This window comes from Coenobita brevimanus, chromosome 6 (assembly GCF_032717465.1).
Source record: "Coenobita brevimanus isolate Jiangsu-jjx chromosome 6, ASM3271746v2, whole genome shotgun sequence".
NCBI lineage: Eukaryota > Metazoa > Arthropoda > Malacostraca > Decapoda > Coenobitidae > Coenobita > Coenobita brevimanus.
Window position 1 is genome coordinate 54,466,336 of NC_136959.1, and position 22,166 is coordinate 54,488,501.

At 41.1% G+C, this 22,166-nt stretch overlaps 1 protein-coding gene across 2 annotated transcripts in view; it reads right to left on the reverse strand.

Annotated features, from left to right (window-relative positions):
- The window catches only part of LOC145401991 (small integral membrane protein 14), a 60,091-nt gene that overhangs the window by 26,554 nt on the left and 11,371 nt on the right, over positions 1-22,166 (reverse strand). For both annotated transcript variants that reach the window (XM_080274094.1, XM_080274098.1), the window contains exons 2-3: positions 18,055-18,138; positions 2,289-2,337 (exon numbers count right to left, since the gene is read on the reverse strand). In XM_080274094.1, the coding sequence (XP_080130220.1) occupies positions 2,289-2,337; positions 18,055-18,129 (124 nt within the window). In that variant the 5' untranslated portion in view covers positions 18,130-18,138. The remainder of the gene's footprint in view (positions 1-2,288; positions 2,338-18,054; positions 18,139-22,166) is intronic.

The following is a 22,166-nucleotide window of genomic DNA, read 5'->3' on the forward strand; positions in this document are numbered from 1 at the left end:
AGACAAAACAGAATGACTATCTAACTAACCACATCAATAACCTCCCTCTTCACGTCAGACACATGAATCTCAAACACACCCTCAAGTTTCCCTCTAAACAAACACTCCCACTGCAAAGACATTTTTAAAATTTTGGACTTACTTAGGATACACACACAACCTTTTCTCAAAACGCAAGTAAGTTCAGTATAATGGCATCTTGTAAACTCGATGTACTAAACACTCACATGCACTATCTTCAGACAGCAAAAAAGGGTCTGACAACAGTCTACAAACAATTCGTTAGAACAACAATGGATTACACTACCCCAAGCTGGGTTCCCACCTTAACCAACACACAGATAAGCTTCAAGAACACACACAAAAAAGTTTTCGTTTTCGTTTTTAAAGGCTCCAACATGCTTGGATGTGTCGGCCTTGGTCACCTAATGGCGGCTCTCCACGCTGCACGATCCATTGCAGCCTCCCTGTTCAGTCCCTTAACCCTGAGGTCACACTTAATGACCTCGTCCCATGTCTTTCTCGGTCTACCCCTCATAACCCCACCCCCAATATTAACACTTCTCACCTTCCTCACCCAATTATCATCCCCCATCCTCTCCACATGTCCAAACCATCTCAATCTACCTCTCCTCATCACAACACCAATACACTTCAGTCCCATCCTACCTCTCAATTCTTCCATCGTAAACCCAGCCCCTCCAGGCCTTGGACGCAGGGACGCACTGCACATCCACCTAATCATTGTCATTTCTGTACGTCTGAGCCGGCGAATATCTTCCTCCTTCACTGCCCAGGTCTCACTACCATACAGCATTACACTCCTAACACATGCTGCATACAAAGACCCCTTGGCACATAGGGAGAGTCCTCTCAATGTCAGGAGAGGCAAGAGCTCCCTGAACTTCTTCCAACCACTCCAGCCCCACCTCCTGCACACAACATGTCTCCCAAATAACAAAACTCTTCCACACACTCAAGAGATTCACCAGCAAGTTCAATCTTTTCACTTCTGATAATCACCACCTGCTCACCCCGACACGCCGTACACATAAAATTAGCATTATCTCGCAGTCTACCTCTGATACCACTACATCTCTTATGCATCCATTATCACACACACCGCACAAGATGGAATTACTTCCCACGCCCTTGCGGCAAACTGCACATGGCCACTCTCCCTCGTCTTTGACAGTACCGCCACCAACCCTAGCTATCATCACTTTTGTTTTATCTGCATTTACCCTTAAGCCCTTGTGCCCCATACCATCTCTCCACTTCCTAAACCTTTCCTCTGCCTCCCTTTCGTTTTCTGCAATCAACACCAAATCATCAGCATACAACAACTCCCACGGGAGTCCGTTTCTAAAGTCACGTGAAAGGGCTTCAAGTACCATGATAAACAACATGGGACTCAAGACTGACCCCTGAAGCACACCAACATTCACGGAAAACTCATCACTTAAATCCCCATTCACTCTTACCTGGGTATGAGCACCCACATACATAGCCATAACCACCCTAACCAGCCACTCCTGGCATCTGAGCCACATAATACAGTACAGATCACCTACATCAAGAAACAAAAATGCTTCCAATCAAGATCACTGGTATATGGGATACATAATTAATTGCATCAGTTCAAAATCCTTCCCATCCTTGTGACCTGGCTTTGCATCACCCCTTCCACTAACCAACACTAGTCTCAACACCCACCCTTCACCCAGCACATATCTATACATAAACACACAGGAACCCCAGCCATACTGCATCCTTCATGAATCACCACCAAATACCCATCCCTCAGAAACTATCCAACCCAGAGAGACATGAGTGCACCTAGCAAGACCATGATACAGCCAGCACCCTTCCCTACTACAGTACCAACAGAAAATACAACTCACTACCAATCCGCTAACCTCACACTTCAGTGCAGTCCCCGAAACTACAACACACCAAGACAATGCTTTGACAAAACCTCAACAAAAGATCACCGGGGTGACCAGCTGAAGTGGCATGTTTCCAATGGTCTACAGAGTCCAAGTCTAGTAGAACATGTGGTTGCAATAACAGCCACAATTATAGCAAGTATGTAACCAATTATGGCTATTTTGTACAAAAATTTTTGTTGGTAACTACAATGACGACTGCATAATCTGCACATGATCTAACATGATTACAAATACCCTATCTCTTGTCGCAGGCAGTTTGTAAGCAGACTTTTTATGGGTACAGTACCACAGGAATAATAGAAGGGAGAAGTCAGCACTGAAAAAAGTAACACTCACACTCATTGAAGCATTCAGTGTCAGTGCAGTAACTCTGGGATTGTCGCAACTGTGGGAAGAAAATTATTTTATAAGAGGGGAAAGTGCTGCATGATGAAATATACAACACATTAACTGTATTATCAGTTACTATGCTCTGAACTAATGCTTGTCCCAAAGAAACACATATATACTACTGGGACTTCTTGTTTAGGCAGCCTGAGACATTGTTAAGCAACAGGATACCAATACCAAAGTACCATCACCTCTTTCCAAATAACTGTTACCTAAATTGCCACCATTTTCATAATGTGTCATATTACTTATAGTGCTAAACATTTTTCTAACTAAATCACCTAATAAGTAAAATTTTGCTCCCTGCTGCCAGAGAGAAGGGACCCCTAAACCAAGCAGCAAATGGTTTTCAAAGCATAACACTATATAACAAACACATAAATGTATGCTAAATTTTGACAATAATGGCTTCAATCACTGAGAAGACATGCCCAAAGTTCTCCTTGAGTACTTTCAATTGCAGATTATAGTTTTGAAAGATACCATGATTAACTTGTTTCTTTTATGCATCCACAACATACACTAATCCAGTGCAACATAGTCAGAACTATAACAGTTTTATGCACTTATTTTTGGTAATGTCAGATGAAGGTTCGGTCAAGTACAGGATCGATCTGGCTATGTTTATGATACATTAGGTTAGGTTTGGTTAACCCTGATGCAGTTTCACCATTATACTTTCCCAACCATATTTTGATTAGTCAGCTTTTCTGGATGAAATAATGAAACAATCAGGAATAATCTATTGTAACATCATATTACTGTGGTAAAAGGTGTTAATGAGATGCCTGCACAAGATGGCATTGTACACCCTGGGTAGAGCAACTGCAAAGTTCACCCAGGAGCTAAGCCTCCTCTTATTTCCCTGCACCTTGCCATGGGAAGGACCCTAGTGAGGCACTTTCCACCACAAGGTGGGGACTGGATCCCTTCTCTTTGTATGTACTATACTTGTAGAATGGACCCACAGAAGCAACTGCTTATCTGTAATCAATAAGTGCTCAGCCTGACTGACTGGGATTAAGCAACACTAACTGAAATAATGTATAGTATTATTTATCCAGTTCATTTGCTCCATCATCATCACAAAATCTCTTTCCCAACCAAGGATGGGATGATGCAGACTCGAGACAGCATTAAAAAAAAATTGATCAAAGAAGAGCTAATCAACAGCATGCCCACTTATATGGCCCACACTTGTTCATTGACCATTCAACCCCCTAAATCCTAACTCCACTTCATAAGTACAGATTACTGGTACTCAACTTTCATTTTAAATAACTGTTATGGAAACATTTGATCCCATATTACCTACTTCAAGATGTTGCCATTCAAATCCACACTGTCACTATCCTCCACAATATTTACCGACAGGAGACTGACTAATATTCTTCACAACATTGTATTAAAAATTCTGGGGGAGACGGTGCTGAAGGGATCACTCTTCGTGGTAGCAATACATCCTAGGGGCAAAACCGTCCTGACTATCCCATCCCAGTGGAGTGTGGTGTCCCAGCACTGCTGCTGTCACAAGGCACCTTACCCACTGGAAGTGCAGCAGCCAGGGTGCTGATCTCAAAAGACATATGGTGAGGGTGATCGGTTTCCCCTGTTGCTCTGGTGTTCCACCTCAGTGACACCGTGGGCAACCCAACAACAACATTTCTGGGAGTTGCAAACCCATGAACAAGGCAAGGTTGTCAAATCTTGGGCCTTCATCACCTAGCACTGATACAAACTAAATTACAGTGTACTATTTTGCCATCTTTCTATGGCAGTATGTTACTCTTCCTATAAACTTCTAAAAAATTAAGATTAAGCAAAAGCTATAAAACTCCATTCCTCAATGGTCCAAATAAAAAGCATTTTCTTTCTTTTAAAGCAACATCTGTTACATCATTTTATTATACTGTATATACAATAATTCCTTAACTGTATTAGGCCAGACAAGAGCCACCTGAAGACCAGATCTCAGAGGGAAAGTGTCTGCCAGAATATATCCTTCCCCATGCTGGCAATGCCTGGCAGCAATGTACTAAGTATAGTGTTTACTATGTTTGTCTGTGTCAGAGTCTGTATATTACTTCAGCAGTAAGCACCTGGGTGTGAACATATGCTATTAGCATTCACTTGCTATGCCCACTGTGGCTTAGGTTTTTAACCCGTACTTAGGTCACATACACTTCAGGAGGTACCTGCATTATCATTGAGCCTTTTTTTTTTTTTTTTTTTTTTTTTTTTTTCTCCTTAATGCAAGGAAGAAGCAACCAAAGGCCAGAAGCCCACAAGACTGTTCCCTCCAAGAAAAAACAAAAACAAGAAAACAGAGCCAAATTCAAGAGCCATTCATTTTGAGACGTCTGGACACACTGCATTTGAAAGACTGGAGGTCATAGACAGTAGGAAATACAGACAGAGGAAGACAGTTCCACAGTGGCTTGATACAGGTCATCATGCACTGTAAGTCATACTAACCCTCACGTTACCACTTGACGTGGGCTGTGTCCTACCCCAAGCATGTACTGTACTTGGGATGCAGGCCTCAGCGTCCAAGGCCTCACACTGAGAGATCCCCCGTCACTGCGCTATTCCTGCACACTCGACAGTTTATAAACAATTTATCCTCATGCCATTATTTATGCTTTGATAATCATAATTTTTTTTTTTTAACCTGAATAAATGTACTGTACTTGCTTATGGTGGTGTAAAAAATATCAGCCGAATGTAAATTAACCAGCCCCATCCCGACGTTTTTGGCTCAAACATCCGCTTTTGGTGAGAAACATCGAAAATTCATACAGAAATCGCTCACCTGAGGTTTAAAATACTCGATTTAGGTACGAGTACTTCCTTAACTGACTGGGTTTTCTAACAGGCTGGCACCAAAGAAAACGAGTTCTATGGGAGGGTAACTATTTTACCCACTCATAAACAGTATTTATTTATTTACTTGGTGCAAATTTATATGTAGTACAAGAGTATATTGGTTTTCAAACAGTAATATAGGCATTATAAGCATTGTTTCACTAACTAACTCATCACCATTCATGACCTTTTTTTTCCCACATTACCTGATCATCATTTCTGACTGTTTCTTCCTCTAATGCTATGTAAACTTTGTCCTCCACATTGTCATCGATTGGGGAATCACTCTGGCCCTGAATGTCTTTATTGGCCAGGTCACTGGTAACAGGTGAATTGCCGAGACAATGGCGTACGGGGGGGGGGGAGAGGTTATGCGGTGTAAGACATTGTTCCTGCTTGGCATCTTGTAGAGGAATAGAGGAAGGTGTCCCGTGTATACGTGCCAAAAATCACTCGCGAAATCATCTGCGAAAATTGAAAATTGTGCAAATTAGGGACCTTGCAATGTTGACGCATTAATTCACGTTGCCGGGACGGAGCGGGTTAAGTCTTATTTTTTTTTTTTACTTCAGTTTTTCTCATAGAAATATAATTTTTATGGTAAATGTTACTGAGAACAAGTTATAGGGAATTTACCTGGCTACATTTTGGTGTATAAGAATTACTGCAGGTAAATTAGAGCCAATTTTACAGAAGGTGGAAGGATGTTATCTTACACTTGAGTAAGGCTCGTAGCACACTGACTGGGGCAGTGGGGCAATGCTGGGTGTGGTGTGGGTTTAGCGAGGCAGAGGGATACACGGGGATGCAAGTAGTGCCTTCTTCTCTCCCAGAAATGGACGCAAAATCATTCTATAACCAAAAAAACAGGGGCCATTTTGTTCAACGCAACCAGCATCGAATGGTAACGAGCAGGTGATATGTACACAGAAGCAGCCTGGATCGAATGGTAACGAGTGGGTGAAATTTGCACCACACCCATTAAACACAAAAGGTTTATTGGGAGACAGGAAGCAATGCACAGATTCATCAGGTCTCCAAGACTGCTATTACTCCTCTCATCACCATTAAATATGCCTGGGAGGTGTTGTAAGATGGCTGAAAGCCTCTTCTTCAGGATGTTTTCAAAGGTGGAGTGAAAAGTGGACAAAAAAAATGATACAGTGCAATTCCCCAAATTCAAAATGGCTGATTATTTTTTTATTATTATTATTTTTTTTTAATACTGGATCTGTGTCAGGACCATTAGTTAGATGTATGGACACACAATTTACTCGCATTTCATTTATCACTCCCTGTGTCAAGGCTCAACTTTATTTATCCCAGAACCATGGTTTTGACAGTTCAGGTGTGAAAACTCAGCAATAAACATGATAATTTTTGGTTCATTGGGACAGAATCATTGTACAAAATATTATGTAATTAGTCTTGTGGTTCAAGAGAGTCCAGCTTGATTCAGCTTGGGTTACTGTAGGCTACTATCGTACTTTTTCAATGTAACAGTGATCCTGGAAACTAATCCAGGTGTTTTTTGGTGGTAAATATGAACTCCAACTATTCTTTTCATTAAACTGACACTTTCAAATTTCTTTTGGAAAACTGGCATATTCTAAAATCTGGAATTCATATTTTGGAGATTGCACTGTACTTCACTGGACACAGACTGCAACAAGAAACAGATTTGGCTACTTCACCCTCCCATCAGAAAACTGTCCAACCAGGAGAGAGAGAGAGAGAGAGAGAAAAGAGAGGAGAGAGAGAGAGAGAGAGAGAGAGAGAGAGAGAGAGAGAGAGAAACTCTCATCCTGATATGAGTAAAAATAGGTTGAGTGATATTCTCTCTGAATGCTGGTACGGTATGCATCATGGCTCAGTTTTAAGCCCCTTATTAATTTTTCAATACAGACTCCTACAGTAGGTGTTGTATGCTGATACCTTTGTGCTGGCTGCAGAGAAAGAGAAGATAATGGAAAAAGGATTTTGGAAGTGGAGAGATGGAATGGGGTAAAGAATTCAAGGGCAAAAGTGGATAAAACAAAAATGATGATATCTACAGCAGGTGGTGGTCCTGTCAAAGCAGAGGGAGTATGGCTACAAGTAATTTGCCACAAGGGCAGATGTAATTCAGATTTGTGCAGTGTTTGTGAGTGGGTGTTTAAGAGCTGTAGTGGTCTTAGAGGTAGGCTTAAAAAAAAAAAAAAAAAAAAAAAAAAAAAAAAAATGAGTGTGGCATGTAAAGGAGAGCATACCCAAGCACAGTAGTGGGACAGGATTAATCTTGCTGGAGAATCCCTTGTGTGTGGAGGAGTTTTTCTATTTGATGGACATGATATGTATTGGAGAAGGGGCTGGAGCTAGCTTGGTGGCAAGGGTAAGGAATGGATGGAAGAAGTTCAGGGAGTTATTGTCCACCCATTGGGCGGGCTCTCCCTCTGTACTAAGGATGTCCTTGTATGCAGCATGTGTTACACGTGTAATGCTACACCGTACAATAGTGAAATGTGGGCAGTGATGGAAGAGGATATTCAATGACCTGAACATACAGAGATGAGAATGATTAGATGGATGTGTAGTGCATCTTTGGATGACAGGACTGGGGATGGGGGGTAGGATTGCAAATGATGAGATGAGAGGAAGGATGGGACTGAATGTATTAGTGTTGTAATGAAAAGAGGTAAATTGAGATGGTTTGGGCAAGTGGAGAGGATGAAGGATGGCAACCAGGTGCAGAGAGTGAGAGCTGTAAACACTGGAAGCAGAATTGCAAGGGGTATGCTGAAAAAGACTTGAGATGAGGTCACAGAGTGTGACATCAGGGACAAGAGACTGAAGAGACATGCTGCTTAAGATCAAACAGCATCGACAGCTGACACTAGGTGACCAAGGTAGACACTTGCATGCATACTGGAGCCTTTATACACTAATGCATGAACAAACAAATTCAACCAGTCTCCTCATGTCTAGTTGTGCCAGCCTGTAGCGAAGCAGCTATTCAATAAAAAAGTATAAAAAAACACATATGCACCACAAGGTATTGCTTGTTATATTGTAAACATAAAAAAACATCCAATAAGAAACCAGAAGGCAGATACTGTATTGATAATGTGGAGGGAGCTGCAAGGGCACTGTATGTACCTAACTGGCTAAAACTCACCAAGGGTAAGAACTCTGCACAAAGCACAGCTGCCTATACTTGTCTAAAATAACAGTAAAAGCAACACTATATTGGAAATGCATCTGAAAATGGTGGCTGACAATGATGGCAAGCTATCTAGCAAAATGGCCAAATGAATACATGGTAAGGGTGCACGTACATCCCATTGCATGACAAAACCAGTAAAAAAAAGAAATCTTATAATACAAGGGAATAGGTACAAAAAAAATAAAGCATAAAAAAAAAAGGGGCTGGCATGAAGAAACCATACTGCAGTGCAACAAAACCAGTGCACAACAGCTGGAAACTTACTTGTATTCACCAAACAGATATGCTAACAAAGAAAAATAAAATTACCTCCACAAGTAAAACACAGTAATAAAAAGCATACAGCATGTAAATAAATGCTGTGAAAACTTTTCCCTCATTAAGAGGTCCCGTGTGTGAGCGGTAAATGTGTAACTCTTAGCTATAATTGTCATAACTTAGATGCAGAGGACTTAGCTGCAAAATGATGCTTCTAAGCCATTTTTAAATCCAAGAGCTGGTTGCTTTGCTGGTCAATGGTCCCTTATGCATACCATAAAACAAAATGCTACTGTGTCTAATGTCACAGACAGTTGTATTCCTAACAAGGACAATCCGAGATTGAAAACCTCCGCCAAGGCGGAGATGTTATCTTGTAATTTTTGTGCAAGCACTGTAGGCATTGTTTTTTGAGTTAGAAGCATAAATGTTGAAGCTGCCACTATCCCGGAATGGTCAAGAATCCTTGGGGGGGGGGGGAAGGATCTGGATGATGGTCCAGAACACCACCAAAATCTAATGGATTGTTTCTTGGGTGATACCCTACCCCTCCAAAAAAATTTAAGCAAAATCCATTCATAACTTTTTGAGTAATCCTGCCAACAGATAAATAAACCAACACTGGCAAAACATAACCTCCTTGGCGGAGGTCATAAAATGTATACAAATTGTATAAAACAGGATGAATTATCATAATGTGTAGAACTAAAATCCACGTGTTAAAATTCATGAGTTAGTATGTGTTGACATGAAACTTTCCAGTAAGAAAATGGAAAGAGCTCCAATACCATTAATATTGAAACTAGTAGTAGTTTTTGTATAAAACAACCCCATTCATTGCCGATCATTGTTTAGGGATCGACTCCGCTATGCACCACTCTGTCCTACAGCTGAATCACTTCTGTATTTACTGGCCAACAAATAAGAGTGGTAAGTGGTGGCAACCATCATCCACCCACTTGACGCTGAGCTTTCTATATCTTACTTCATCTTTATCATTCTTTTTCTATGTCTGCTCTCTTCTCTTCCTGTTTCTTCCATCTTTCCTGTCACTTATTCTTTTTCTTTCCTTTTCAGATGGCTTTCCACTGAGTGACAAGCCTAATGGTTTCCTGTAAGCCAGGAAACCTTTACAAAGCTGGGTAGTAACCACATAAGCAACCCACATGTGTTCCCTATGTGTCAACAAGTGTGATGGTAGAGGGTTAGTGCCCCTCCCTGTTAAATAACGAACTCAAAGACAGACAGCCACCCATTACGAAATTCTGGTGTCTGGCTATAGACAGACAGAATTAGTTAAGACTGGGAGTGGTTACAGGGGTAGGACTTAACTAAGTTATTAAAAATGCTGTTAATGAGCCTCAAGTACCCCAAAACTCAAATTAGTGGATGCTGAGGAAACCCAACAATTTCTTCCAGAAGCTAAACATAATATATATGTAGTTTCCAATATTAAAGAGGTCATTGAAATGACTACCTAATAAATATCCTGACTACAGGTAATTTAGCTGAATGGAAACTAGAGGGCAGGAGCTCAAAACAGTGCAAAAAGCAAGTGAACACAGAGACACAGTGAGACAAATTCCCAAACTGTCCTCTTACTTTCTATTCTTCAACCCGTGTCTTCATCTCTACCTTCCTTTCTGGTTGTTCTATTGCTGATGTTGTAGATGGCCACCGTTCTCCTCCTAGACCTATCAATAGTGGTCTGTCCTATCACCAACTCTCTTCCTTTTATTCATCAATGGCCTTCTAAGTCGTACATCTAACCCTATCCACTCATACGCTGATGATTCCACCCTTTACCTTTCCATTCGCTTCCTGCAGCGTCCATCTCACCAGTTACTTCGACAAACAAGGGATGAGGCTATGAGACATCTAATGTCTGAAGTGGCTCGTATCTCTGACTGGGGTAAAAGTTATCTTGTTGTTTTTCTATCTATCTATTGCCAGACGCCTCAATCCCGTTTGGGATGGCCACAAACAAATCGCCTCCAAGTCGCTCTGTCCCCCGCCATTTCACTGCCCTGCTCCCAACTCACACCCCCCTCTCTCATATACCTCTCCACCCCATCCCTCCATCTCATCCTCGGCCTCCCCCTCCCTCTTTCCCCCTCCACCTCACTCACATACACTCTCTTCGTCAGTCTTTCACCGTCCATCCTCTCCACATGGCCAAACCACCTCAGTGTGTTCCTCATAACGCTTCCTATCACATCCACATCAACACCACAACGCTCCTTTATATCCTCATTCGTCAGCCTGTCTCCATGTGACTCCACAGGCTCCTCTTAAATAACTCATTTCCACTGCTCTCACTCTTGACTTGTGTCCTTCCAACAACGTCCAAGCTTCACTTCCGTACGTTAGAGTTGGTATCTCAATACTGTCATGTAGTAACTTTCTCACTTCCATGCTCACTTCCCTGTTTCTTATCACTGCTTTCAAAGAACCAGCAACCTTTCTTCCCTGCTGTACCCTTTCAAGCACTTCACCCTCCAAACCTCCATCCTTACTCATCACACTACCCAAGTACTTAAACGTACTCACATTTTCCAATTCCTCACCATCCAACCTCGCTGTACATTCACTGACTTCACCTCTCTCAAAGACCATCACTTTACTCTTCCCTACATTCACCTTTAGATTCCATTTCTTACACACTCTCTCAAACTCATCCACCAAGCCTTGCAGCTCCCCTTCGTCTTCACTCAACAACACAGTATCATCTGCAAACAACAGTACAGGGAGTTTCCAAACACTATCCTCTCTCACCAGGGCCACTCCAACATCCACTACCCTACCTTGTACAGTAAAAGTCCAATATTTCGGCATCCAATTCCCCGGCAAATCTGACATTTCGGCAGTTTTGAGAAATAGTCCCATTTACGAAAATCTCCAATCGTTCGGCAGATTCTCCGATTTTTTTCGTCAGTCTTGAAATTCTCCATGAGGCTCGCCAGCTAGCTACCCGCCTTTACCCGCCTTAGTGAGTGAGATAGTGAAAGTGATGGAACGAGTCTACCACTGCCATGAAGCTCAGAGGCTAGCTCTTTCTCCTATAGCATAAAGAGAGGACAAACATGTAGTGAGTCTAGCATGGGAAAGAGAATCTGTTTCGCCATTCTTCCGCCATTCTTCTGAGTTGTTGCCGTGCTGCTGCCGACTTCTCTTGATTCTTCTGTGTGCTTTGTGAACTTCATACCGAAATACCTCTGAAATTACTATTCGAGTGTGCTGTAAGCACCGTAACATCAGACAGGAGCTTTGTAACACCTGAGTGGACCAGCCGTGTGTTGTGAACAGTATAAACATCTTCTGCGTGCTTTGAAAATGGCCTCCACGTGTGGAAAGTTAACTGGTGTTAGCAAGAAGTGTACACATAAGATGTGGACTTCTTCCAGCAGTAGCAGACTCCAATCAACCCCTTCTATTGTACATATGTAAATAAGGAACCTACTATAAGTTTAGGTAAGTGCATGTGAACTTGTAGGCCTACTGTACCATTACATTTATATACAGTATGTTCACTAATTTCTTAATTTTTCATATTCATGTACAGTACTGTATTCATTACAGTACAGTACACCCTCATTATTGACCGGGGTTAGGTACCTAAGATATCCGTCGATGCCTAAAACCGTCGATACCGATTTTCGTCTGGTCAGGTACCCTTTGTTTATATATTTTAGTATCCCTTCAATCACTCGTATGTAATATGCAGTTTAGTTTTAGTGTTTCTTAGAAATAAATTAGTTAGGCAACTGAAAAACTGAATATCATAATAAAACTACTTATATTAAGTAAAGAATCATGGAAAAAATAGCATAATCTCTGATGTTGATGCATAGTGGTGGTACACTGGACCTCAACTTGTAATGGCTGCTGTATCATCACTTCTCTCTCCACTTACACCTCACTCCATCTAAAAATAAAAGGCGAAACCAGCAGTTGTAGCCATCCATACGTTTACATAACCGAGTGTGTAAAAAAAAAAAAACGAAAGCAGCAGTGGTGGTCATTCATTCATTCTAATAACTGAGAGTGTGAGGCAAGTGTTACGTTAGATCAGCTATTTGCACCGATCTTCACAACACACGCCGGTGCTGCTAGCTCATACCAGAGAGACCACGCTCTCCTATTTACTTTCATTCTCAAGAGCTTCCTTTCATTCTTGATATTCCATTTCTCCCTGACCTAAATTTTCACGACTGTATGGCAGTTTATGCTATCAAAGATGAATCTTAGCCTAGCTTTCACTAGGATCTTCTTTTAGGAAAATTCAACTCTCCTTATGCTCGTATATTTCATATTTAATCTCTGCTTAACTTTTGCAAGAAATATCCTTTATTGACAAAAAATCCAACTCATCTTTAACATTATAACAAATGATACAGGAGCATGGGTTTTATCATATGTCCTCCTGCATTACCATGCAACAGCACAGACACACGATCTTTTGCTGCTTTAAAGCCTGGCGCACTTTTCTCCTCCTTCGAAATGTACGTTCTTTTAGGCATTTTCTTCCACCACAGGCCTGTTTCGTCTGCATTAAACACTTATTCAGGCCTGTACCCTTTCTCCCTTATAAGTTCAGCAAAGTCACATGGGTACGATTCTCCTTCTATCTGATCTGCTGAAGCTGCTTCACCAGTCATCCTAATGTTATGTAGGCCATACCTTTTCTTAAAATTCTCGAACCAGCCCTTGCTGGCTGCAAATTTCTTTTGCCTAGAAGCATCAATATTACTAGGCCTATCACCATCGCCATTACTTTCATCACCATCATCACTATTTTCACCTGCCTCACTTTCATCACTATTATCTTCACCAACACCACTGTTTTCACCAGCAAACCGAGCATAGAGTTGTTTTGCTTTGTTTCTGATGAACTGGGAGTCTAGCGGCACGTGTCGACGGTTTAAGTCCTCAATCCAAATATTCAGTGCCTTTTCCACCTTCACCAAGGCATCATATCTCACACGCATCGTTACTTTAGCCGATCCTGGTGTGTACGAAGCCAGAGCATCTTTAATGTCTTTTTCTCTCCGTTTTATGCCACGAACACTGGATTCATTCATGCCATACTCGCGACCAACCGCTGCATAGCTCATTCCACTTCTAAGTTTTTGTAATATTTCGTTCTTTACTTCCAAGGTAAGTACTTTCCTTGCTCTCTTAGCTGCCTTATTTCCAGTTGGAGTGTTACAAGGGCGCTTGTGTTACAAGGGCGCGCGAAAGCACGACAGATGTGGCCGAACACGATATGAGAACAACAGACAAACGTGTACTGATGCTGTTGTTTGTTGGGTCGGCGGGAACATGCCGCGAGCAGCCAGAGACACCTGGCGGGATGGCGCGCAAACTTGCTAGGAGGTGCCAATACAATTCTTTATTTTTTTATTTTTTTAATAATAATAATTTAATTCCCAGGAGAAAATAAAACCGTCGATAATCAAATCCGTCAATAAAAAAAACGTCGATAATGAGGGTGTACTGTATTGTACAGTATCAAACAGTATACAGTACTCTCTCCAAACACATTTGTAATGATATGAGTAATGATGATAGTGTTCACCGAAACATATAAGGTACTGAGTGGGTAGGGTTTTCGATAATTCGGCAATTTTGATATTTCGGCACTTGCCTGGTCCCATAGATGCCGAAAAATCGGACTTCTACTGTACCTCTTTTATTACCCCATCCATGTACAGACTGAACAACCATGGAGACATGACACATCCCTGTTTCAACCCAACTTTCAAAGAGAAAAATTCACTTAGTTCACCATCCACACGCACTGCAGCCTTCGCACCATCGTACATACTCTTCACAGCATTCAACAACTTCCCATCTACTCCATATATTCTTAACACTTTCCACAATCCTAGTCTATCCACCCTGTCATATGCTTTCTCCAAATCCATGAAAGCCGCATACAACTTCTTTCCCTTCTCTAGAAACTTTTCCACTAAAGATCTGAGAATGAATATCTGCTCTACACAACCTCTTCCCTTCCTAAAGCCTCCCTGTTCTTCTCCAACTAATTCCTCTGTTCTTTCTCTAACTCTGTCAATAAGTATCCTACCATACACTTTTCCTATCATACTAAGAAGACAAATGCCCCTATGATTACCACACACTTCTTTTTCCCCTTTTCCTTTGTACAAGGGAATAATTATACCTGACTTCCAATCCTCCGGGACTCTACCTTCCTCCCAGGCCAATCTGCACATCTTCCACATCCATTCTACTACTATCTCTCCCCCATGCTTCAGCATTTCACCACACACTCCATCAATTCTTGGGGCTTTCCCTGATTTAACTTTCTTCATTGCTTCCACAACTTCTATCCTACTGTTTTTAATGCATCAAAAACTCAGTTCTTACACCTATCAACCCGTCAAAATCTTCCACAGGAGTACCCACTGATGTTTTAATAATAAACAGTTCAATCCTGCATCACCTTTAAACATACTTGGGGTTTCATTCTCTTGGGATTTATCTTGGAAAGATCATATTACATCTCTTGTAAAATCTGTTTCCAGGAGATTAAGTGTGCTAAGCTGACTCTGTACCTTCTTTACCCCTGCACAGTTGTTGACTGTGTAGAGTACAACTCTCATATGTGGGGAGGCTCCCCACATACAGCTCTTCTCAACAAGGTGGAGTACAAGCTTTCCATCTCATTAACTCTCCTCCTCTTACTGGCTCCGTTCAACCTCTGTCTCTTCACTGCACTGTTGCACCTTTTATCTCTTCTCTGTCACTACTTCAATGGTCACTGTTCCTCTTAACTATCTCCTTGCACCCATCAAACACTACAATGGAAGCATAGCATCCATCTAGCAACAAACTCTCATCCCTTTTCTGTCCAACTCTCTAATGCAACAATTAACCGTTACTCACAGTCCTTCATTCGTGCAACAAGTCAACTACAGAACTGTCTCCCTTTGTCCGTATTTCCTACTTCCTATGATATCCAGTCTTTCAAATGCAGTGTGTCCAGGCATCTAGATATGAATGGATTTTGAATTTGGCTCTCTATTGTATTGTTTTTTTTTTTTCTTGGAAGTAATGGAAAGGCTGTGATTTTACCCCGTACAAAAATAAAAGTGCGCGAAGTGAGTGCAAGAATTATCGTGGCATAAGTTTACTGAGTATGGTAAGAAGGTTATATGGAAGAATTATTACAGAGAATGTAAGAGAAATATCAGAAGTCCTAGTGAGTGATGAACAGGGTGGCTTTAGCAGTGGCAGAGGATGTGTGGATCAAATATTTGCAGTGAGACAGATAGCAAAGAAGGCTTGTGAGAAGGACCATAAGGTGTTCATGGCATTCATGGATCTGGAAATAGAGAAAGACTGTGGAAAGTTTTGCACATGTACAGTGCAGATGGTAAGCTGCTAGGTGCCGTCAGGAGTTTTTATGATGGTAGTGAAGCATGTGTAAAGGTTAACAGCATCTAAGTGAATAGTTCACAATCGGTGTGGGCGTGCGACAAGGTTGTGTGATGTCCCCATGGTTGTTCAATATATATATGGATGGGGTGATGAGAGAAGTTAAAACACGAGTAATGGGGAGGAAGATGGCATTGGAAATGAATGGTGATGGATGGAATACCTCAAATTTGTTGTATGCTGATGATGCAGTACTACTTGGAAATACTAGACAAGAACTTGGTAGACTAGTGCAGGGTTTTGCTGATGTCTGTGAGCACTGTGCCTTGAGAGTAAATGTAGAAAAGAGTACCGTGATGGTTACTGAGAAAGAAGGTGACTCCCAGTGCGATGTTACACTGAATGGAGAGAGACTGGACTTTGGTACGAGTTCAAATACCTGGGTACAGTGATAGACAAGAGAGGAAAATGTGCAAAAGAAGTGAAAAGTAGAGTGACACAGGGAAGGAATAGTAGCTGGTGCAATGAAAGCCTTGATAAGAAATAGAGGCTTGGGTGCTGCAGCTGCATAAGGCTTACATGAAGGAGTGTTAGTGCCAACTTTAACATATGGATGTGAGACTATGGTGTGGCATGATAATGAAAAGCCAAGAGTAACAGAAGTGGAGATGGGACTGCTGAGGAACGTACGTGGAATACAGAGAGTAGATAGGATACAAAATAATGTGATCTGTGAAAGATGTGGAGTGAGGAAGTCTGTGGACACCGGAACTGAAGAGTGTACTGAGATGGTATGGTCATGTTGAGAGAATGGACAACAAGAGAGTGGTGAAAAAGATATATCTGAGCGACTTTGAAGGTGGGAGGAGGCGAGGTAGGGCAAGCAGAAAGTGGAGAGACATGGTGGATGAGTGTGTGAGGAAAAAAGGTTTGGATGTCAGTGAGGCTAGGGAACTGACAAGAGATCAAGCTGACTGGATGAATATTCAGGGATTTGGCACCCCTATTTAACGTGACAGCATCCGGACTGACTCTATCTGATAAGTTTGTGTGAAGCTACAGAGCGTGGTGAATGTTTTTGGCGTAACTAATAGAGCCACGATTCCGGGGACTTGAATGATGAGTGACTGGATGCGAGGCCCATTGGACTGGGGAAATTTGGGTTGTCTGGACATTGCTACTCCTCACCCTGCCCTTGGGTGGGAAAGGAGGTCTGGATGATGATGATGATGATGATGATGATGATGATGATGATGATGATGATGAAAGGTTTGTGGCCCCCTGGCCTTTGTTTTCTTCTTTCTTGCATTAAAATAATAAAAATGAAAATAAAAATATAACACAGCTCTAACTCACATCAAGAAGATAGGGCACATCAGCATTCATTTGTGGCTGGGATACTGTCTAGAAGGTAGAACCCATCTGTGCCAGACAGAAGTTCAAAGTTCAGGCATTTCCTAAAGAATCCCATAAGAGGATTCTCAACCTTTTACAGCATTTAGTGGAATGGTTCATACTCCTTGCCTCCCTTGTTGTGAAGTACCGGTATTCTTCATGACTGAGTGAAAAACAGAATTCTGCGTGGTCATATATCTATTTTTCCTCTTACGATACACAGTACTTGTAAAAGCAATGAAGTTTCCCATACAAAGGGTTGTAAACCCACTTCCACCCCACTGCACTCCTTTGCCAGGCCTAACTATAGTAGGGCATGAAAATAGTATTGGTACACAGCCAAGGAACATATGAAGTGGGTTAAACTCAGTGGGAGTCATCAGCCTCTGTAATCCTGCTGTACTGTACATACATAAGATATCAGAACCCTCGCCACCACAAAGGTTGTGTGGCACTGGCAGAAAGTTAAGGCTGCTTTTCAACAGGGGCATTCATGACCCTTCTAGAAGTTTTCTTTCTTTCTTTTTTTCCTACAAAAAACCTTGTTACTGTGAATAACATTTTTAAAAATTAAACTGAGGAAAGTCTCACCAGAGACAGAAGCCGCCTCATAGCCATCTCATGACTCCAGATGCACTCACATGGATCAAATCCTCCATCAGCCATTGTGACAATCTGGTGAAGAAAAGTAAAATTTAAATGCACTGAGTTACAAGCTTAATTTGAGTAATATAAAAAAGCTGCAAGAGTGAGATATTACACATGACCCAAACATTCATGTATATGTGCATGTTTCATGATATCCGTACTCATCCTATAAAGGATAATTAAAGAAAAACTTACATAAACTTGGGTGAATAATTTTCAATTAAAGTACTGTACTGGTATCTATGGTAGGCAATATAAGCAAGGATGGAGGCTTAAAGGATGATGTATGGGAATGAGTACAACATATACTGAGGGTTGCAAATAGACCAAAGATGATGACAAGGAATTAGGGGGTCAGCATGAAAGTATAGGAGCTGTTACAAGACACTACTGTGACCTCCACATAATCATATGAAAATGATGCTTGGACTTCATTGGATGGACACAAGTCAAGAGTCAGAATAGTAAAAACAATCTGCCTGAGGGGAGAATGTGGAACCATGTAGTGAGAGAGATACATACACACACACACAAATGAGGAAATTACACTGCGGTGTTGATATGGATGTGCAGGTAAGTGTTAGGAGGGGTACTCTATGATGCCTTGGCATTAGCCTGTTGAACAAATAGAGAATGACCAGGAAACTGTGAGTGAGGAGTGAGAGAGGGGAAAAGAGAAGCTGAGGATGAGATGGAGAGACAGGGTGAAAAAGTATAGGAGTGATGGTGGTGTGAGATGGAAAAAGGGTTGCCTGATGGCAGAGGATGAGGCAACAGGGTTATCTGTTCAAGGCCAGTTCTTCCAAGATAAAGGAGTCAGATTTACAACTGAGGACTTGAAAGGAAGGATGGGACTGGAGTGTATTGGTGCTGTGATGAGGAGGGGATGATTGAGATGGTTTAGGCATGTGGAGAGGATGGAGGATGACAATTGGGTGGGGAAAGTGAGAAGTGTGAATGTCAGGGGTAGGGTTGCAAGAGGCAGACTGAAAAAAAACTGAGACAGTGTCATAGAGTTTGACCTCAGGGATAAGGGACTGAACAGGGAGGCTGCCAGAGATCAAGCAGTGTGGAGAGCCACCATTAGGTGGCCAAGGCTGACACATGCAAGCATGTTGGTGCCTTTATAAATGATACAACATAAACAATACAGTTACAGACAGACAGAGAAACTTGAAGATTCACTGTACAAGGGAAGCTTTGACAGAAAAATAATTTTCACTGCTTCATCAGGGACGGTGTTGTTTTTTGTGATCACGATACAAATGTTTAGTTCTTAATTCAGGTTAAATCAGGTTCTGTTGGTGAAGATTAAACTAGGTAAGGTTAGGTCAGGTTGATTACCCTGAGCGTGGGTGGCTCTTTGGTATTTTCTACTAAAATTTTTAGTGATTTCTGGTTAGATTTAACAGTAACACTGTTTTTAACCCACACGTTCCCTCAGTATTTAAATTTAGTTCATAAATTTGCAAACATTTCAAAAACGTTTTTGACATTGACTGACAGAACTGAGACATCTTCACAGTACAGTACTGTATTTGGGGCAGGAATTCTCCAACTGACAGATCTATCCACTATTACATAAGGTTCGGTTGGATTTGATTCAACTATGTTAGGTTACGTTATCTCATTTTAACACAGATGTGTTAAAGGATGAAGTTACAAGTTCGATGATCGTCTCTCCTTATTGACCATGTACCAAACGTGGAACATGCAACTGAAAAGTCTTAAACAACACCACCCCCTAATTCTGCCATACACTGTAAAAACACACAATACAATTTCTTGCAAATTTATGGGATGGTTTCTATGCTCCCCATGGGGCAACACTGGATTTGATGATGATGAATCTTAGCAATTACCTCTCCCTCAATCTTCAAGTCCAGTACTTTCTGTATAGGTCAAGGCTGTTGGGAGGTGAAACGTTATTTAAAAAAAAAAAAAAATAAAGAAAAAAAAAATCCATTACTATGATCAGAATGAAAAACAATGGAAATATGAAGTAAGTTCTGTACTGTAATATTTTGGCTGATAACATTCAGAACAAAGCTGCTGGAAATATGAATAACCCTGCTATTGCAAATAAACTACCTCCCCTACAAGTAAGAAGGAATGTTGCCTTCCTTGCATTATTTTAGATACTTTTTTTTTTTTAAATGACAGAACGGAGGAAGGAAAAACGAATGAATAAAAAAAAAAAATCCATACACCAGATTACTGGTGTCCTCCATTCATAAAATATCTGTAACAGTTACTCTTGAACAGCTGTGGGTTGAAATTTGGAGGGAAACAACTCTGGAGAAGCGAGTTCCAGAGAGATGCAGTTCGGGGAATGAAAGAATTCTGATAGGCAGAAGTTCTGCAATATGGCTGAGTGACATGCCAGTCATGAGCGCTACCAGATGCCCATGTAGCACGAGGGAAGGCATGGAGAGGTGGCACCATGGATGCAACTTCATCTGAACATTTGCCAAAAAAATATCTGTAAAATAATGCAAGGGAGGCAACATTCCTTCATACTTGCAGGGGAGGTCGTTTATTTGTAATGGCAGGGTTGTTAATAATTCTAACTGCTTTGTTTTGAATTTTGTCTAGTTGTTTTAATGCAACCTCTCCACATCCATTCCACAAGGGTAAGCAATATTCAAGCTGAGAGCGCACATGACTTATAAATTATAGCTAACTGCTCATCAGCGAAGAAGTTACGGACTCTGTACAATAATCCAAGTTTCTTTGAAGCAGTTTTAGGAGTGATCTGAGAGGTCCAGCTAAGGGCAATGTTAAGGGAGACGCCAAGAATTTCAATGCTTTTGGAGATGGGAATATGAGTAGCACTGAAGGTAATGTACGAATCTGGCAATATGTGTCTATTAGTTAATTGTATATATTTAGTTTTACTAGCATCAAAAGAGACAAGGTTGTTTTGTCCCCATTCACTGATCGTAGATAGGTCTTGATTTATGGAGATGGCTGTACTGAGTTGAGAGGTAGAGATATTAGACTTTGTAAATGGGTGTGAGTGTGAATGAACTATGTAGTGTTGAGTCATCTGCGTATGAGTGGATGGGATTGTGGGTGACAGATAAGAGATCATTAATATGAACCAGGAACAGGGTTGGTGCCAGAACTGATCCCTGTGGCACGCCAGTGTTAACTGAGTGGAAATTGGAATATACATCATCTACTTTTACTCTTATTTTCCTGTCACTAAGATATGAAGAAATCAAAGGAACAAAAGACGTTAGTCCATAGCAAGGGAGTTTGGACAGCAGGGAACAGTGCCATACTCTGTCGAAAGCTTTAGAAATATCAAGAGCTACTGCATGAGTTTCTCCATGTAGATCAATTGATTGATGGATGGTATGAGTTAGAAGATTGAGTATGTTAATGGTGAATCTTTCGTGATGAAAACCAATATTGTCTAACACTAATTAAGTTGTTGGATTCAAGATGTTTATCAATGTGTTTATAAATTAAAGTTTCAAATACCTTACCAAGAGAAGATGTGACAGCTATTGGTCTGTAATCAGAGGGGTCAGATGAACTTCCTTTCCTCGGAATTGGGTGGATATTGGCTTCTTTCCATGAATTTGGGAATAAAGATGTACGTATGCATAATCTGAATAATTTAGCTAGAACAGAGGCAAGTTCAGGGGAACACTTTTTCAAAACAATTGGCAGAATTCCATCTGAGCCTGGAGATTTGTTGGTAGGTAAATTGTCTAGGATGGATTTTATGTATCTTGTCTGTATTTTAAGTGGGGCAATTTCGGGAGAGTCAAGTTCTAGTACTGGGACATTCTGGCTGGTATCGTCTATGACAGAGTTTCTGGCAAATGTACCGGCAAAAATATTCGCTTTCCCACACGGGTCATTTGTAATGTTGCCATCTGAAGATTTTAGTGGGGGAATGGAAAATGACTTGTTAAAGTTATTACAGTATTGAAAGAATTAGGAGTTGACCAGAATATTCTATTGTCATTAGGATTGATAAGTAGTTCTGATGCTTGGTTTCGAAGAAAGTTTGATTTAGCTAGATTTAATACAGTCTATCT